The 13,456-nt window shown below is 45.3% G+C and overlaps 1 long non-coding RNA gene and 1 gene segment (V, D, J or C); one reads left to right on the plus strand and one right to left on the minus strand.

Moving 5' to 3' along the window:
• Positions 1–4,145: 4,145 nt before the first annotated feature.
• Positions 4,146–13,456, minus strand: part of LOC140498894 (uncharacterized) — a 37,483-nt gene continuing 28,172 nt past the window's right edge. The window contains exons 2-6 of one of the 4 annotated variants that reach the window (XR_011965211.1): positions 11,873–12,297; positions 9,511–9,647; positions 9,031–9,131; positions 6,125–6,220; positions 4,146–4,714 (exon numbers count right to left, since the gene is read on the minus strand). This is a non-coding gene — a long non-coding RNA (uncharacterized lncRNA). The other 3 variants (XR_011965213.1, XR_011965212.1, XR_011965210.1) reach the window with 3 other exon arrangements.
• LOC140498891 (immunoglobulin lambda variable 3-9-like) lies at positions 11,986–12,547 on the plus strand. The segment is given in 2 exon segments: positions 11,986–12,072; positions 12,225–12,547. Coding segments are annotated over 2 exon segments (363 nt in total).

Consider the following 13,456-nt stretch of genomic DNA (forward strand, 5'->3'; position numbering starts at 1 on the left):
TCAGAGGGTAAAGAGCACTACCGGTGGGCTAGGGGCTCAGGCCCCCCAGGCTTATCAGCAATTTACAGGAACAGGGCAGTTTGAGGCTACAGGAAATCAATTACAGTACTCAGCCTCCGATTATGTTTTGATTGCCGGAATGGCTATTGCTGCCTGGAAGGTTATAGCCTCTAAGAAAGAGAGAGAGTTTCCCATGACTAGGATTATGCAAGGAAACAATGAGCCATTTACGAATTTTGTGGCCAGGCTGCAGGAGGCAGTAGGTCGAGATATGGGAGAGGAAAACCAAGGGACAGAGATAGTGTTGAGGACATTGCTGCGGCAGAATTGTAATCATGACTGCAAAAAGGCAATGCTGGGACTGCCAAAGAATGCATCTGTTGAAGAAATGATACAGAGATGTGAAAGGGTAGGAAGTCAGGTCTACCTGGCACAGGTGCAAGGGAAGTACCTGGCCACCGCCTTAAGTAATATCTCTTTGGAGAAAAAATGTTTTAACTGCGGAAAACCGGGACACCTTAAGAAAGAGTGTAGGAAAGAAATAAGTACAGGTAGGGGCCAGGACCCTTGTTTTTCATGTGGAAAGCCAGGTCACTTAGCTAAACAATGTAGGAAGTCGGGAAACAGGGTGAGGGGCCCCTCGAGGGCCCCGAAAGTGTACCCTTTGGCAGAGAATTGGGACGGCCCCTTGGAGGGAGAATACAGGAGATTATGGGGCCAGAGGAAGGAATGCAACACCTTTACAGCTTAGAGAAGTGCCAGCTTGCAGCTCATCAGTTTGCCATGATCCCCCTGAGAGACCCCACACAGGAGGAATCCCTGATATTACAGAACCCCTCTCATGCACCCGTAGTTATATATACAGGAGTTTATCCCACCGGCACCACAGCACTTCCATGCTCCACATACATACATACATATATATATATATATATATATATGTGGGGGGGGTGTATGTGGGTATGGGTATGTGTGCATGTGTTTTTTATATGTGTGTAAGTATGTATATGTACATGACTGTGTTGGTGTATACATACGAACATACATACTTATATACATACATAGACAGAGGGCACAGAGTGACCTGAATATGAAGGGAGAATAACTAAAAGAAAAATTTACTGTTGGATGGAATGTACTAGGAGGAAGAGAAAGAGAGAGGCAGAGTGTAGCAAATCACCTCACATAAAAGAGGGAAGAAAGAGCTTTTACAATGGAGGGGAGGAAGGGGGAGAAGAAAGGAAATAATTTAGCCTTACTCTCATGGGATTTGGTTTAAGTAGGGAATAACACACACTCCATTGGATATGGGAATCTATTTTGCCCTATTTTACCCTGCAGGAAGGCAAGGGGGAAGAGGATAGGAGATGGAAGATAATAGAAGGGACAGTAAATTGGGGAAAAGAATAATCAGAAGCAAACACTACTGAGGGAGGACAGGTGAAAGGAGAGAATGGAATAAATGAAGGGCTGGATAGGACAGAGGGAAATGTGGTTAGTCTTTTACAACATAACCATTAAGGAAGTACTTTGCATTGTTACATATGTATAACCTATACTGAATTCCTTGTTTTCCCCATGAGGATGAATGGGGAGGGAGGGAGAGAATATAGCACTCAAAACTTTAAAAATGATGTTTAAAAATTGTTTGAGCATGCAACTGGAAATTAATCTATACAGGCAATGGAGAACAGAAATATAATCTGCCTTACAAAAAAAGACAAAAGAAAGGGAATGGAAGAAGGGTGGGTAATAGAAGGGAGGACAGACTGGAGGAAGGAGTGGATGAAACTTTGAATTCAAATTTTTGTGAAAGTGAATGTTAAGACCTAAAAATAAATCATTTATACATTAAAAAAATCCTAAGTTGTGGTTGGTGAAACTTCCCATTTGAGATAAAAGCTCTTGGAACTGTCATGGTTTGCTTTGAGGTTTGAAATTTTTTAATGAATTTTTTATTTTTAGTTTTCAATATTCAGTTGCATAACATTTTGAGTTCTCAATTTTCTTCCCTTCTCTTCCCTCCTCCCACTCTAAGACAGTGTACATTCTGATCACCCTGTCCCCTAATCTGCCCTCCCTTCTATCGCATCACCCCTCTTCTCTTATCTCCTTCCCCATTATTTTCTGGCAGGATAAGATAGATTTCTATACCTCATTACCTCTATGTCTTATTTCCCAGTTGCGTGTAAAAACAATTTTTACACACACTTTGAAAACTTTGAGTTCCAACTTCTCTCCCTTCCTCCACCCACATCTGCTCCCACTGAGAAGCCAATCAATTTAATATAGGTTGCCGGTTCTGGGGACTCCTTTGTGCTGATTCAGTCACCTTCAGGGTCCAAGAGCCTGGGAGAGATGGCCTCTATCTCCTGTGATGGGGATGGAATGAGTGGTAAACTTGTTCAGTGGTATCAAGAGAAACCTGGCAAGGCTCCTAAGCTGTTTATTTATCACACTCACAGGAAACTGATCCCTGACAGATTCTCTGGCTCCAGCTCAGGGAACACAGCCACCCTGAACATCTCTTGGGTCCAAGGGGAGGATGAGGCTGATTATTCAGGTGTGGGATAGTGGCACACCATAACACAGACTGAGGGGGAAGTGAGACAAAAAGCCCTCCCAGGCCTGCTCCCCCTTTGCCCTCCCCTTTGGGCTCTCAAGCAGTGCCTGGTGAGCACAGGACAGAAACAGCTTCTCCCATAGGCCCCTTCCTCCCCTCTTCCCACCTTGCTCTTCTGCCTGGAGGCCCTCTCCCCCTCTCTGACCCTATTCCTCTAATGCTTCTTCACCCTGCCCAGGCCCACTCCCCTTTCATTACTTCAGTTCTTCTGCCCCCCTCAAAAGTATATTCTGACCTCTTCCCAGTTTTGAACGTTGTTCCTGTGTCAATATGGTGGAGTCAGGAAGGAATCCTGCTCCCAGACTCCCCTTCAATCACCAGAAAGCATCCTCAGAATTGATGTCAGAGCAGGGAAGTAGTTAACCAGCCTGGCAGGAATGGTCTTTCTCACTGGGCTGGAAGAGGAATGAGGACCAAGGGCAGAAGCACCAGCATCACAGCAGGGGGCCTGCAGCAAGGCTCCAAGCCTGGGACAAGGCATCAGTGAGGACAGACTGTCCTGCAAGCCAGCAGCCCCCAAGCCAAGGGAGCAGTTTGTGCAGGTCAGCAAGCACTAAACCCCCAATGACCACAGCCCCAGGACAAGTCATCAGGGAGTCTGTGATCCTACTGTTGACCAGTAGTGATACCCCACCCCTTGGCTGCCAAACAGACATCAATCCTGTGTCCTACCAGCAGAGAGGCTCTGTTTCCATAGTAACCCAGGAGTTAGACCCAACCCTGGTTCAGGCCAAAAGCTAAACCCCACACCCAAGGAGACCAGGAGGGAGACCCAATCCCCAAGTACAAGTCAGATGGAAAATCTACCTTCCCTGAAGCCCAGTGAAAGCCAACAGTAAGAACCCCAGCACTAACAATTTGGGACAGTGCAAGACCAGAGTCAAACTCTCACATAAAAACACCAAGTCACAAAAAAAAGGCAGAAAAAATGAGAGAATGACAAACGGAGCTTGACTATGGAAAGTCACTGCGATGATAAGGAGGATCAAGGCAGAAACTTAGAAGAGGACAGTAGTGCCAAAATGGCTACAAATGAAGCCTCAGAGAAACACAAAATTTGGTCTTAGAACTGAAAGAAATTACTGGAAAACCTTAAAAAGTATTTTTAAATATTAATTAACAAAGTAAAAAGAAACTAGGGAAAGGAATGAGAGGAATACAAAAGAAACATGAAAAAAAGAAGATTCAATTCCCTGGAAAAAAGATATACAAAAATTTCCCAAGGACAATAACTCCCTACAAAATAGCATGGACCAAATGGAAAAGGAAGGACAAAAGCTCACTGAAGAAAAGAATTCCTTAAAGTCTGAACTGAACAAGCAGAGAAGAATGACTCTGTGAGATATCAGGATAAGATAAAAAAACACTAAATTAAAAAAAAGAAAAAAGGGAAAATATGAAGTTCCTCATTTGGGAAAAAAATAAACAGTCCTAGGAAATAGATACAAGAGAGAAAACATTAGAACTGCTGGAGTACATTGAAAGCCAAGATGGGAAAAAAAGAAGAGTGGATGACATCTTTCAAAAATTTTTTGTTTTCTTTTTTTCTCTTTATAAAAATTAACTTTATGTTTAAACATTCAACTTTATAAGATTTTAAGTTCTAAATTTCCCCCGCTCTGAGATGGCATACATTCTGATGTAGGTCTTACATGTGCAATCATGTTAAACATATTTCAACATTGAAGAATCTGAACAGAAGCAAGAAAAGACAGGAAAGATAAAACAAAAAACAAGGGGAGAAGTTGAAAGATTGCGCTTCCATCTGTATTCAGACTCCATAGCTCTGTTTCTCGATGGAGTTGGAATTTTCCATTGTGGGTCCTTTGGAACTGTCCTAGATCACTGGATTGCTGAGAGGAGCTAAGTCTGTCACAGTTCATCATGGCTCAGTGTTGCTGTTGCTGGGTGCAGCATCTACCTGGTTCTGCTCTCTTCACTCAGAATCAGTTCATATAAGTTGTTCCAGGCTTTTCTGAAATCTGCCTCCTCCTCATTTCTTGTAGAACAGTAGTATTTCATCATATTCATATACCACAATCAGTCATTCCTCAGCAGATGTGTTTATACTCAATTTCCAATTCTTTGCCACTACAAAAAAGAACAGCTATCAATAATTCTGTACATGTGGTGCTTTTTATTTTTTAAGATCTCTTTGGGATACAGACATAACCGTGGTGTTTCTGGATTGAAAGACTGGATAGCCCTTTGGACATCATTTCAAAGTACTCTCCAGACCGGTTGCATCAGTTCATAACTCCAGTAACAATGCCTTAGTGTTCAAATTTTCAACATCATTCCCGACATTTATGATTTTCCTTTTCTGTCATATTATCCAATCTGGTAGGCGTGACATGGTACCTAAAGATGTTTTAATTTGCATTCCTTCAAACAACAGTTATTAATAGCAATTTTTCATATGACTATAGGGAGATTTAATTTTTTTATCTAAAAACTGCCTGTTCGTATCCTCTAATCCTTTATCAACTGGGAAATGACTTGAATTCTTATAAGTTTCACTCACTTCTCTATTTAGTTTAGGAATCAGACCTGTAACAGATACACTGGTTGTAAAATTTATTCACAGTTTTCTGTTTTCCTTCTAATATTGATGACAATGATGCTGATCGTGCAGAAACTATAACTTAATGTAATCAAAATTATCCATTTTGCATTCCATAATGTCTTCTGTCTGTTATTTGGTTGTGAATTCACGACTTCTCTGAAGATCTGACAGTTAAACTATTCCTTGGTCTCCTAATTTGCTTATGGTATCAGCCCTTACGTCTGAATCATGTATCCATTTGAGCCCTATGTTGTTGTAGGTGTGAGATGTTCGTCTCTGCCTAGTTTCTACCAAGCTATTTTCCATTTTCCCAGTCATTTTTCTCAAATAGTATTTTCTTATCCAGAAACTGGAGTCTTCGGTTTATCAAACAGTAGTTATAGTCATTGACGACTGGGTCTTTTTTACTTAACCCCACTCGTACATATTTGCCATCTATTTCTTCCTACAACTCACTTAACTTCTCCTCAAAAAATCTGGGATGGTATACTTCTCTGTGCATGGATGTTTAGTGGTGATATTACTTCATTGTCTATGGAACGTTTTAGCAAGATATAATTTTGGTTCCTTACGTCTTTTAATTAGATGCATTTTTGCTTTTGTTTTTCTGTAAGTTGATTTTTTTCTCTGTTTTACAGGATTTACTCATAGATATCTGAACTCATTTGGTAGTTCTGGAGGTTATATTTAATCCTCTTATTAATGCTTTACCTATCAAGATTTCTACTCATGTTCATCATGTTTGGATGTTCTCTTTATAGATTTCTATCTTTTTTTCCCTTATATTCCCTCTTGCTCACTTTCTGAATCCCTTCCATTGGAAGGTGGTTTTCCTAGGGGATTCATATCAAAGCATTTCAACCTTTTCCCATGTTGGGGAATTCAGAGTTTGGTAACTCAGGTCTCTGCCCCAAGTGATTTTCAAGTAGGCTCACCTGACCTGAAGTGGAGGCTGAGCTATTTCCCTCAGGCATAGTGGAGTGTGACATGGCCTCAACACACTTCTTCAGCCTATAGCCATCTCCATGGCACTGAAAAGAAAGAGGAGAAATCAGAGCAAAGAGCTAGCATTTGTTACAAGCTCCTATACTGGGTCCTTGTGCCAGCTCATGCAGCCTGGCTGCTGGTAACATGGTAGGTGGAGAAGAAAGAAGTGAGTTCAGAATAAATGTCAATTCATTGTTTTTCTTTTACTTCTCTTTTGGTTGTAGATTTCTAAACCATGGAGATAGCTGAAGTTGCTTTATTTTGTCAAATCATTTCTCTTTTGGAGAAACTTGAGAGGTCATAGGAGTTAGAGGAAATGTCTAGTCCTTCTGCTTCATGGTTACATGACTGGGAAGTGGACTCTTCTCACCAAGCTGAAGGAATTTGTGGCAAAGTGAGCCCCAGGTTTTTGTGGGAGATGTTATACTGCTACAGGACTTGAGGTCTTCTCAGTCAGTGCCTTAGCCTTCAACTATTATTTTCCTACTACTACTTAAGAAAATGCCCCAGTAAGATCCCATGTTCTGTGGGTCTAGGAGTGCAGTTCAACAGAGAACTTGGAACCTTAGGGGATTGCCTCCTAAGAGAAAAAGTTTCAATCAGTCAGTCAATAAACTGTCATTAAAAGCCTACTGGTGGCTATTCCCTGGGAATATAAAGAAAGTCAAAAAACAGAGTCTGCTGCGCAGGAGATCACAGTCTAATGAGGAGACAAAGTACCAACAACTATGTACAAATATATTATAGACAGGAAACAAGGGAAATAACCAAGAGATGGAAGGCATTAGAGTTAAGAAAGATCAGGAAATCCTTCCTGTCCTGGGTGGGATTTAAACTGGGACGTGAAGGGCGTCAAGGGAGATGGAGGAGAAAGGGGAGGGTTAGTGCAGAGCAGGGATGGTGAAGCTGTGGAGTCAAGTTCACATATGGCCCTCTAGGTTCTCAGGTATGGTCCCTTGACTTCATCCAAACTTCTTGAATAGATCCCCTTAATAAAAGGATTAGTTCTGTAAAATTTACTTAAAAGTCTTCACCCAAGGACCTAGAGGGTCACATGTCACTATGAGGCCACAGGTTCCCAATCCTTATTTCAGAGTATTTGTATGCACTGTGAATGTTCAAAAGGGATTCTCAAATTTTCTACAATTGTAGGGATTCACCAAGGGCTGGATTGTAGTATTTTTTCTTTTAATTTCAGGCTGTCATTAGGCAGTTTGAAATGTATTTCCCTCACACTGTGTTTCAGTTTTTCAGAGATCCGTATCTGGGGGAGGTTGGACCATTTGCTTTTGCTTCCATGTAGACAGAGATGCCCTCCTAATTCCGTGCCATCTGGTGGGGCCAAGTCTCAGGCTCTGGATCAGCCTGGCAGTCCAGAATGCATGGGGGGCTGCCTCTTCCCCAGTGTAATTGGCAGCACACAGACCTTCCCTTCTTTCTTGCAGAGAGGAACAATCCTTTCCAGTCCCTGAGAGGCTCCTTTACACTGTATGTTCTCAGTGTCCTTCATTATCTTGAAGAACACGTCTCTCTTGGAGCACAGATCCTACTGAAATTAAATCTTTCAACAGGGAACTGGGGATCCTGGATTCTAAAGACATTTGAACTCTCCACTATTCTTACTCCACCTATTCACATGCTTTTGTCCTCCCTCCTCTGATCTTTTCTTCCTTCTTAATCCACATCTTGAACTGTCTAAAGGCAAACCACAAACCAGGCCAATGAGATCTCTTGAAAATTCATTCAACTCCACCTTTACCACTGGATCTCAATGCTTTTTTATTATTTTAACCCTGAAAATCTTTGTCAGCCTTTCACCAAACTCATTGATTCCCAAGGTGTGAGTCAAAAAAGGGCTAAAATTCTCCAATCTTCTAGGAGATGAGATCCCAGCTCATTTGACCTCCTCCAGGAACCTCTAGCTGTTTCAGGCTCGAAAAGCCCAAGGTGATGGATTCTTCTGGGCTATTATTGTTTTTTCCTAAGTAACTTTACCTGGTGTTACACTCCCACAGGAAGACGAGTATTACAGGAACATACTTCTCTGAAGAAGTAGCATTTACTAGCCTTGGTCACTGGAGGTCACTGTTGGACAAGCTGGGGTCTTCCCCAACTGAGCAAGGAGCTAATGCCCCAGTGTCCCTTCAGTCTGTGCTCTAGTAGGAGCCAAAGACCAGCCCACAGGGACTGAGGAGACTGAGGAAAGGAAAGATTTGCATGCCCGTGGACCGTGAAGGATAAGAGAGCTTGTGGTTGCCCGTCAGCTCAGCTTGGGTCAAAATGTCTGTCTCTTGATTGGCCAATGCAGGTTTTTGTTTTTTCTCAGGTTCTGGGGATTCAAAATGGTTTGGGAAGTGATCTACAGTATCTAATCCCATTTTTGGTTATCTTTTGGTTGAACACTAATGAACATAAAGGTCCTTTTCATCTTTCCAATGGATTAAGAGCTGCGAATAAAGATTCATGCAAGAGGAAGGACAGTCCCTGTTCTGAAGGACCTTCCCTTCCAAAATGGGAAGGCAACAATGAAGGACCTTTTCCCTGACCTTCCCTGGGGCTGCCATTCACCTTGTGGCCACCAGAGGGAGACTTTGGAATGAGTTTCGGGCTGAGTTGGGCTGGAAATGCCCCCTGGGGCTCCTAGTCTCCTGCCCTGTGACCTGGGGGAAGCTGAGCTAATGCTGCCTTCCCAGGCCCACCCCCTGAGCTGGGGCATATGCAGAGCTGCCCTTCCCAATGTTCCACTTTTTTGGGGACACTTCAGAATTTCCTTAGGCCCCAGAGTATGAACAACTTCCTCAGGTACTAAAAAGGTGCCAATCAATCCAATGATGAGCCACTGTTCAGCACTTACCCTGTGCCAGACACAGTGCCAGGTGCAGGGGCCACAATCAAAAACAGCAGCAGTCTCTGTTCTCAAGCCTCTTCCCTTCTATGGGAGGATCCCAGATGCCCCTGAAAGGGAATAACAATACAGAGAAATGCCAGGGAGGTTAGGAAGGAGGGGCCCTCTCAGCTGGGGGTTGGGGGGATGAGGAAAGGCCTCAGAAAGAAGAGGTGGCTGGAGTAAGAAGCCCTAGGAAAGGTCTCTCCACTTCTCCTCCCCACGTCTCCCTCAATTCCCAGATCTTTGTGATCTGCCTGTGTGTGGGAGTGGGCTCAGGCCCAGAGGGATGGCCAGTATGGAGTATTTACTGGGAACTTTGGGACTGGTAACACAACGACATGTGTTAGGTCATTTAGGTCTCACTACATGCCCTGGGAGATAGGGGCAATTATGCTCCTGTTTTACACACACATGAGAGCAGAGGCCCACAAAGGTTAGGTGACTTACCCAGTGTCACACAGGTCATAAGCTTCAGACACAGGAACTGAAAATAAGTCTTCTTGACTTCAAATCATAATTTCCACCTATTGCGGTTCGGGATTCTGGGACATGCCAGGTTCTGCTTGAATGAATTTGTCACAAGCCTTCTTAAAGCCAAAGGAAAACAAAATTTATTAAAGACTTGGCAAACTGGGTTGACTCTTAAGAAGAATAAGCTTTTGTAACGTTCATATTGATAAGTTGGTCAGATAGAATCTCAGCTAGACAGAGTCTGTGCTGTATTTAACCTAAGCCTCTTCTTGGAGGTTAGATGCAACCTAAATACAGAAAAGACTGGGGGAAGAATCCAGGTATTGCCAAGTAGTCTGGGGACCCAGGGATGGTCTTGATAGATCAAACCCAGGGAGAATCTTGATGGGACTGGCTGGTAGTCTAGACAATCCACAATCCAGGCTGGGCACCTTGGACTTCAGGAGAATGCTAAGTAGTCGGGAATATCAAAAGGATGTTAGGATCAATTCTAAATTGGGAGTAAATTTAAAAAACTCCTAAATAGGGAGTATCTGGGCTGGGAGAAATGGAAGGGGAATCCAAGGAGCTCCTCCAAGACCAGACTTTCTAGGGCCCTTCAGACCAATGGGTCAAATGCCCTCCTGATAGAAGGGGAAAAGGTCTTGGCTTGGGCTTGTACCCCATCCTAACCACTACACCACCAAGTGGCAGGATGGGTAGAGAACTGTGGCCTGGCACAGGGGGGACAATGTCCAGGGGTCTAAGGCCCAGAAGGAGCTAAGGCTGGGAATTGTTGTTGTTTGTTTTTGGTTCTAGAAGAGAAAGAATGACATCAGGAAGGTGATGCCTTGAATTGCAAGTGAATGGGCTTTAAGTGAGGCAGGGCTGTGTGAAGTTGCCAGCCTCACTCTCTCCTCCAGAGTCATCTGGGCCCAGTGGGGAGGAAATCATAGGACAAGGGAAAGGAGGAAAGACAGAGACCAAAGGAGAGAGAGGATCAGGGTTCAGGCTGGAGGGGAGGATGAGCTGACATCAAAGAAGAGGCAAGACTGGTTCTCTCTTTCTCTCTTTCTTTTTTTCCTTCTCAGACAAAGCCCAAAGTTGTTCAAGATCCACCCTTGCTTCCAAGATCAGTGATAACCTCCCTGAGGAATTCCTTCTCCATGCACACACATCTCAATCCTTCCCTGCTTCAGGATGGAAAGAGAAGGGAAATCCAACCCAGAGAGGACTCTCAGGAGGGCTGAACCCCAGGATGAGCTGAGGCTCAGAGGATGTCCCCAGGCCCTCTGAGGCTCAACATGTGTCACAGGACTGGGGTCTGGGTGGCCTCCCCAATCCAAAGATGGGGCTTTGGCTGTCCAGAAAGATCTCCCATTCCCCTTCTGGCATGAAGCATCATTCTAAGAAACCAGGGGATGGGGCAGTTCAAGAAAATAACCTGAAACTGAGAAAGAGCTTGCCAGCCAATCTCCTGTTTTCTTAAATAGAAAATAAATTTTGAAATGTAAATGAAAAAATTAAATTTTCTGAAATTTTGCCCCCAACTTTGGTTCTCTAAGGGCCTCAAGGTTTGGAATATCTGCATGAAAACAGGGCCTTGAGTCTTGATGGCTGGAGGCCACAACTGGATGGGAGGTTAAAGACCCCCTTTTTCAGTGGACCTCGTTTTACCAATGGGAAAGTGAGGCCCAGAGTGAGGATGTGCCTGGCTTTCTTCTTCTTTAGCTTCTTGGGAGGCCAGAGCAGCAGGAGCCCTGAGGATGTGGGGGGAAAAGCTGCTCCAATAACGGTGAAGAGGTGGCTCTGAATTGGAGGTCAGGCAAGGCAAGAAGCATTTCTTACTTATTCCCTTCCTCTGTGCCAGGCCCTGTGCTAAATGCTGAGTATTCCAAAGCAGATAAACAGACAGTCTCTGCCCTGATGGAGTTCAGATCCTAATGGGGACAACGTCCCCTGAAACGGACCCACAGTGCTGGAGGAGAGAAGTCCTCATTCCATGGTGTGTCTGAATCCTCCAGAGTCAGAGGCACAGCTGGAGGGAATGTAGCCTGGCTTTCTCCAAGCAGGGCATGGGGGAATTCACCAATAGGGAGAAGGTGGTGGCATGGGTGAGAGAAGATCCATGGGGAGAAGACCACAGGGTAGAGGGAAGGCCCAGCAGCAGAAAGCAGTTCATTTAGAGTGACAAGATCTTGGAGCTCCAGACACCGGCCTGGGGAAAAATGAATTTGACTTCCAGAATCCTGGAATCTCAGAGGAGGAAATTATCTCAGGCCTCATGATGACCCCTCCCCTACCAGAGAAATGACCTGCCCCTTCTGCCCCAGGGCCCACAGGGTCAGTCATTCATCACCTGAGGCCACTCCTTCAGGTGTTCAGAGCAGTAGCAGATTTGCATGTGGGGGCCTCCTCCTTGCAGGGCCTGGGCTGGTCTTAAGGGAGCCCTGGGAGAGCCAAGCCCCAGCAGGGGAGCCTGAGGACACAGAGTTCTGGGAGGAAGCTCTACGATGGCTTGGATCTCTCTGCTCCTCTCACTCCTGACTGTCTATACAGGTGGAGTTGCCCAGTGTTTCCTCTCTGTGGTTCAGACTCCACAGTGTCTCAGGCCAGGCCTAGTCCTGCCCTGAGCTGCTTGAGGAGTCAGCATCTCCTTGGAGGGGAAGAGTTCCCTGCATCTGACCAATCTCTTCTTTCCTTCCTTGCAGGTTCTGGGGCCTCCTATGTGCTGACTCAGCCACCTTCAGTGTCCAAGAGCCTGAGAGAGACGGCCTCCATCACCTGTGTTGGGGATAGAATTGGTAGAAAATCTGTAGACTGGTACCAGCAGAAACCTGGCCAGGCCCCTAAGCTGGTGATTTATAGTGATAACAGCAGGCCCTCGGGGATCCCTGAGAGATTCTCTGGCTCTAACTCAGGGAACAAGGCCACCCTGAGCATCTCTGGGCTGCAGGCTGAGGATGAGGCTGATTATTACTGTCAGGTGTGGGATAGTAGTGCTGATGTACACAGTGACACAGACTGAGGGGGAAGTGAGACAAAAACCCTGCCAGGCCTGTTCTCCCTGAGCCCTCCCGTCTGGGCTCCAGAGAGTTTCCTGGTTAGCACAGGACAGGAACAGCTTTACTCTCATGTCCCTCCCTCCCCTGATCCCTCCCTGCTCTTCTGCCTGGGGAGCCCCTACCCCTCCCTGGCCCTCCCTGGCTGAGGCTCCTTCTCCCTCCCCATGCCGTCATCTGCTCCCTCCCTCCATTTGCTCCCTTCTCAGTACTTTAGTTCTGCTTTGCCCCCAAAGTCAATTTTGGCATATCCCAACCCCTGAAGCCCTCCCAAAATTCCTGCAAAAAAAAAAATAGAAAACTGACTCAGATTGATCTAAGAGCAGGGAAGCCTCTTAGCAGCCAGGCTGGAAAGGTTTGTAGCGTTGTACTATGGGGAGAGAAGAGTCCAAGAGAAGAAGCAGCAGAAATAGCAGCCATGCTCACAGCAGGGGACCTACAAAAAAAAAAGGGCCCAAGTCTGGGGCACTCCCCCAGCAAGGCCCCACCGTCCGGAAATCCAGCAGCCCCCAGTAAAGAGAGCAGTTTGAGCAGCCCATAAAGCCACTCCCCAGTGAGCCTGCCCATAGCACAAGCCACCAGGGAGGCCTTGACCCCCCTGATCAACAGTAATGAAGTCCCACCCCAGGACTGGCCAAAAACAATCTATGTCTCTGTTGCAATCCCTGCAGGTCAACAGTTAAGCCCAGGCCCTGGTGAGACCCACAGGGAGGTCCCACTCCAGGTACAATCTAGAAGGGAAGTCTACCCTCCAGAGAAAGCAGGCAGCTTAGTCCAGATGCCCAGTGAACGCCTGCAGTAAGACCGAAAACCCCAACACTAAAAGCTGTGCAGGACCAGAGGCCAGCTCCCACTTAAAAACACCAAGTCCCAAAAGACTC

Source organism: Notamacropus eugenii, chromosome 4, assembly GCF_028372415.1.
Source record: "Notamacropus eugenii isolate mMacEug1 chromosome 4, mMacEug1.pri_v2, whole genome shotgun sequence".
In the NCBI taxonomy this organism is placed as follows: domain Eukaryota; kingdom Metazoa; phylum Chordata; class Mammalia; order Diprotodontia; family Macropodidae; genus Notamacropus; species Notamacropus eugenii.